The 4,519-nt window shown below is 38.9% G+C and overlaps 1 protein-coding gene across 1 annotated transcript in view; it reads left to right on the forward strand.

The window, feature by feature from the left end:
• CETN2 (centrin 2) overlaps positions 1 to 3,382 on the forward strand; it is a 4,594-nt gene extending 1,212 nt beyond the window's left edge. Inside the window, exons 3-5 of the mRNA XM_010715312.2 lie at positions 407 to 535; positions 1,270 to 1,407; positions 2,537 to 3,382. Of these exons, the coding sequence (XP_010713614.1) occupies positions 407 to 535; positions 1,270 to 1,407; positions 2,537 to 2,626 (357 nt within the window). The 3' untranslated portion in view covers positions 2,627 to 3,382. The remainder of the gene's footprint in view (positions 1 to 406; positions 536 to 1,269; positions 1,408 to 2,536) is intronic.
• Positions 3,383 to 4,519: the final 1,137 nt, after the last annotated feature.

Genomic DNA, 4,519 nt, shown 5'->3' on the forward strand with positions numbered 1-4,519 from the left:
AAAAAAAAAAGAAAATAGGATACTTTTATTCTGAATCCCCATCATAGGAATTAAACTGATATGTACCAAAACAGGTATGCTAGGACTTAATAATCCAGATCCCAAGATTATTTCCATCTCCCTGCCAGTTCTGACAAGAAGGTGTTGCCACAATGATTAGAATGTGTTTAGGAAACTCTGGAATTAAAGAAAAGGAAGGAGTGAGTCTAGAATACAACTGGTTCTGCATCCCGACATGCCCTTGTGCAATGAAAAACATTACTTTAAGAGTGCTCCTTGACCTTCCTGCTCTCCTTGAGAACATGATCTACTGTGGTATGGCACAAAGTTTTACTGTGTTTGTCACTAGAAGATATTTTTCCTTCTTATGGTTTTGTATGACTAATAATTTCTTTTGGCCTTACAGGTGGCCATGAGAGCACTAGGGTTTGAACCTAAAAAAGAAGAAATCAAGAAAATGATATCAGATATCGATAAGGAAGGAACAGGAAAAATCAGTTTCAATGACTTCTTGGCAGTGATGACCCAGAAAATGGTACGTAAGTTTTAGAAGTCAAAGAAGAAATTCTGAAAATGGATGAGTCACTTTCACCTCCTCTTGGTTTTAGTGGAAGATGAGAAAAAGCACAGACACACACCTTCCCCCTTCTCTTTATCTTAAAGCTTCATCAAATTTAGTTACTAACATTAAGTTCTGTCATATTATGGCTTTTTTAAGTGTTCATTTATAGTTTATTCTTAATGCTAAAGAAGTAAGTTAAATCTTACCTGGTCATAGGCCAGTTCACTCATTTACTTGAATAGTAAGGTTGAAATGTCATTAATAAGCTTCTTTAACAATCAGTTTTACGTACATATGACAAAGAAACCAGAACTCTTATCACAGATGAAAGACAACTCTAGCAGGCAGAACTCTGTCAGGAGTATTGATGTATTACATAGATAAAAAATATTTACAGATAAGATTTCTGCTTTTAAAAGTCCTAGAAAATATTGCGTAAAAGCAAGTATTTAACAGTGTAGGATCCTGACACTGAAATCCTGAAGTTATCTAACAAGAGATGGAAGAAAAGAACTTGAAGCCCTGAGGTTCAGGCAGCATTACTGTGTCTTTCTACCTTCAGCTTTTGTACGTATGTTTGTGGTAGTCTGTGTATGTTTAAAGTTATAAGACTTTCTTAGTATTTCTAATTCTTGCATGCTATAATTGCAATTTTTATTTTGAGTATTATATGTAGTATAACCAATGCTTTTCTCCTTAAACTTAAGGCTGAAAAAGATTCCAAAGAGGAGATTCTCAAAGCTTTTAAGCTCTTCGATGATGATGAAACTGGCAAAATCTCTTTCAAAAACCTCAAACGTGTAGCCAAAGAACTGGGTGAAAATCTTACAGATGAAGAGCTGCAGGTTTGTACCTGATATATGCAACCATGTGTTCCCCTCACAAAGGAATAACATCACTTGTAACAGGTTCTGGGTGAAACTAACCAAAGCATTAGCAGGTACACCAATGACTGCATACATAAAAAAGAGAAGGGCAAGCTTACCCAGCTGGTGAAAGAACTCTCTAGCTATGCAGCACTTCTCCTCAGCAAGCAGCCTACATCTAAAAGATGTTCTCTCTTCTGTGGCTGGCTCTTATATAAGCCCAGGGAGGTTCCACTGTGGGTCCACCCCTTCTGGTCATGCATAGGGCACAGGTGCAAACAATTTGCCTGTGCTCCCTGGGCCAGACATACCCCTTCACCAGGTGCTCAATTACCAGTTCAAGCTGTGACCCAACAGTTCTCTTACACCATGTAATGCACAAACACTCGTTATCAGCTATTGTGGATGTTTAAAGGTCCAGATTATGCTTTTTCACTGAATTGGAAGACAGTCACAGAATGTTTGTGTATTAGTTGGTTTCTTGTTTAGTTTTAAATCCATGTAAATAGTCACAATCTCATTCTCCTCCTGTTTGGGGAGCTGAAGCCTCTCTCTAACTATTGAGAATAAAAAGTGGAAATCTGTTTCTCACTGGGGAAGGAAGCCACTTCAGGGGTCACTGTGATTTTAGGTAGAGGCTGCCGTCTCAGTTTCAGGCACTGTCCTCTAACATCCCATGGGATCTTTGCTATTAAGCTGTAATGCTTAATTTAAGCTCTTTCCCTAAAGAAATGGAAAAGCTGCTGTCGATTCAGAAATAGGTTCTAAGGCCAAAGAAGGGTTAAGCATACATAGTTAAATTGTGTCACAGTAACTGTCACTCTCTGTGGAATTACAGTGATGGGAAAGGAACAACTCTGCTCCAAGCACTCCATTTCTTCCAGGATAGCTCCTTTAAAAGGACATATTCTACACATATTTTTGTAAGCCATATATAAACATATTGCCTAGTTTAAAAAATACTTCGAAGCATGTTAAGTCTGACATAGAGCCAACATTGTCATGTCCAATGCTATTTATTTAAAGAGTGATTCTAATTCTGAATTAATCTAATCATTCTGATTCTACTCTAATCTGCATCTTATTTCTGAACACAAATATCTTTCAGGAAATGATTGATGAAGCAGATAGAGATGGCGATGGGGAAGTGAATGAGCAGGAATTCTTGCGGATCATGAAGAAGACCAGCCTTTACTGAAACTGAATTTTATTTTATTTTTTTGCTCACGTGTGTGTATGTCTGGTAGGTGCCTCACTTTTTTCCAGCTTTTTATTTCTGGAAAGAGACCAGAAAAGTTAGGTCAGTGCTTTCTTTTAAGCGAATGATCTTACACTTGTGTTTGTGAACAATTACCAACTGTTAACCTGCTTACATGTAGCAACGTGGTTGCTTGTTTGTGCTTGTAAGCACTGTTTGTTTTCAAGACAGACATTACATTTTTCAGTAACAGTATTCAGATCCTTATCTGACTGTAAGACACACGTCAGATCATTTGGTTTGGTAAAGAAAGAACTCAAAATATGAAAGTGTAAAGTTGTATTTCCGAACAGTTGAAGTTTCTAGTTAAATGCTTTGACTTGGGCTCAGATATAGTGAACTCTTTATATGACATATTTGTGGGGATCAGCTTTTTTTACTCTGTCTTATGGTGATTATTCCCTCCCCCTTTTTTATTATGCTTTAAAACTGAAAAAGTATAAATGGACTACTGCAACTTAACCTCCTGCTATTCAGTTCACACATTTAAAGGAATCTCATTGCAGAAAGTTAGCAGTGCTGGTGATATATACATTTACAGGAATATTCAGTGGTTTCAAATATAAGATTGTACTTAAAATAAAATGTCTTATTTTAAGCCATCAGAGTTGTGGAAAGAAGTATACAAAAACACATCTCCACTGGGACAGCATTGTCTGATCATTGGGCAAATAATAAAAAGGATTCCTATGGGTACTTCGGAGTTGTAACTTGAAATCTCTAGAAGGGCTCTTGTTAAAATGCTTGGCTGGAGAGACAAAGCTACGCTATATTCTGACTTTGAAGTGCATCTGTCTGAGGTGAAAGCAGAAAGGAAGGATGGCTTCTGCTTTGTGTTGGAAGGAAACAAGCACCCAGGTCCTTCTCTACTTCTGTTTGTTCCAGCAATTCCTCTGGTATCCTCCCTCCTCACTCTCAGATGAGGGAAGAATGAATTCTTCCTCTACAGAAATTTTAATATCTTCAGACTCACTTCCTTTGCTATTGACAGTATCTGCCTTTTTCCCTTTGCTGACCATTCAGTTTACTTGAACAATTCATAAACATGGGAAAAAATCGAAAACTAAACCAGACATGAAAGAAAACAACAATTGAACTCGGCCTGTATTATGTAGAATTCCTTTTAGACCTTTTTCTGCCTTTGAAAACAATGATTTATAGCAGCAATGTGTCAGAAGGGAGCAGATTGTTGCAGTCTCCTGTGCCCCCGTGTGGCGAAGAGAAGACGCACAGGAAAACGGCACTTAACGGTACGTCAAAAGCTCGGGTTATTTATCAGGCGAGCTCAATTTATTAGCAAGTTTGTCGGCTTCTGTACAGTTTCCAATCCTTTATCCACTCCACTTCATTCTCGGGTGACCTTCTATTACTGCTGCAGTGATTCACGGTTTTGTTTAATCCTGCCATGCAGAAATCTGACTTTTAACCTTAAACTTCATTTTTTAACCTAAAAACTGCAGTGCAATATACAGTTCCTTGCTGATGGTTCTCTTCCAGAGATGCACAACACGGGTCAATCTTTGTCAGAAATGATGCACATCAGACTTACACTGTCCAGGCAGAGGAGCCACCCGTCCAAATTTCAAATACAGGACAGCGTGGGCTTATACCGAATTATTTGCTGCCAATTAGAAAGGATTCTGTGCGCTTTTCTCTGGGAGTAAACCTCCAGGATGGAGCCGCGGTTGAAAACAAACCGCACAAAACCACACAACGCTCATTTCCTCCAGCGCAAATCTGCATCCTTCACAACAGCGACTCGCTCCCTCTCTCGGGACGAACGTGGTGCCGTGCCCGCCGCTGTCCGGGAGGTGCCGCCGCCTTCCTGCTGGA

This window comes from Meleagris gallopavo, chromosome 9, assembly GCF_000146605.3.
Source record: "Meleagris gallopavo isolate NT-WF06-2002-E0010 breed Aviagen turkey brand Nicholas breeding stock chromosome 9, Turkey_5.1, whole genome shotgun sequence".
NCBI lineage: Eukaryota > Metazoa > Chordata > Aves > Galliformes > Phasianidae > Meleagris > Meleagris gallopavo.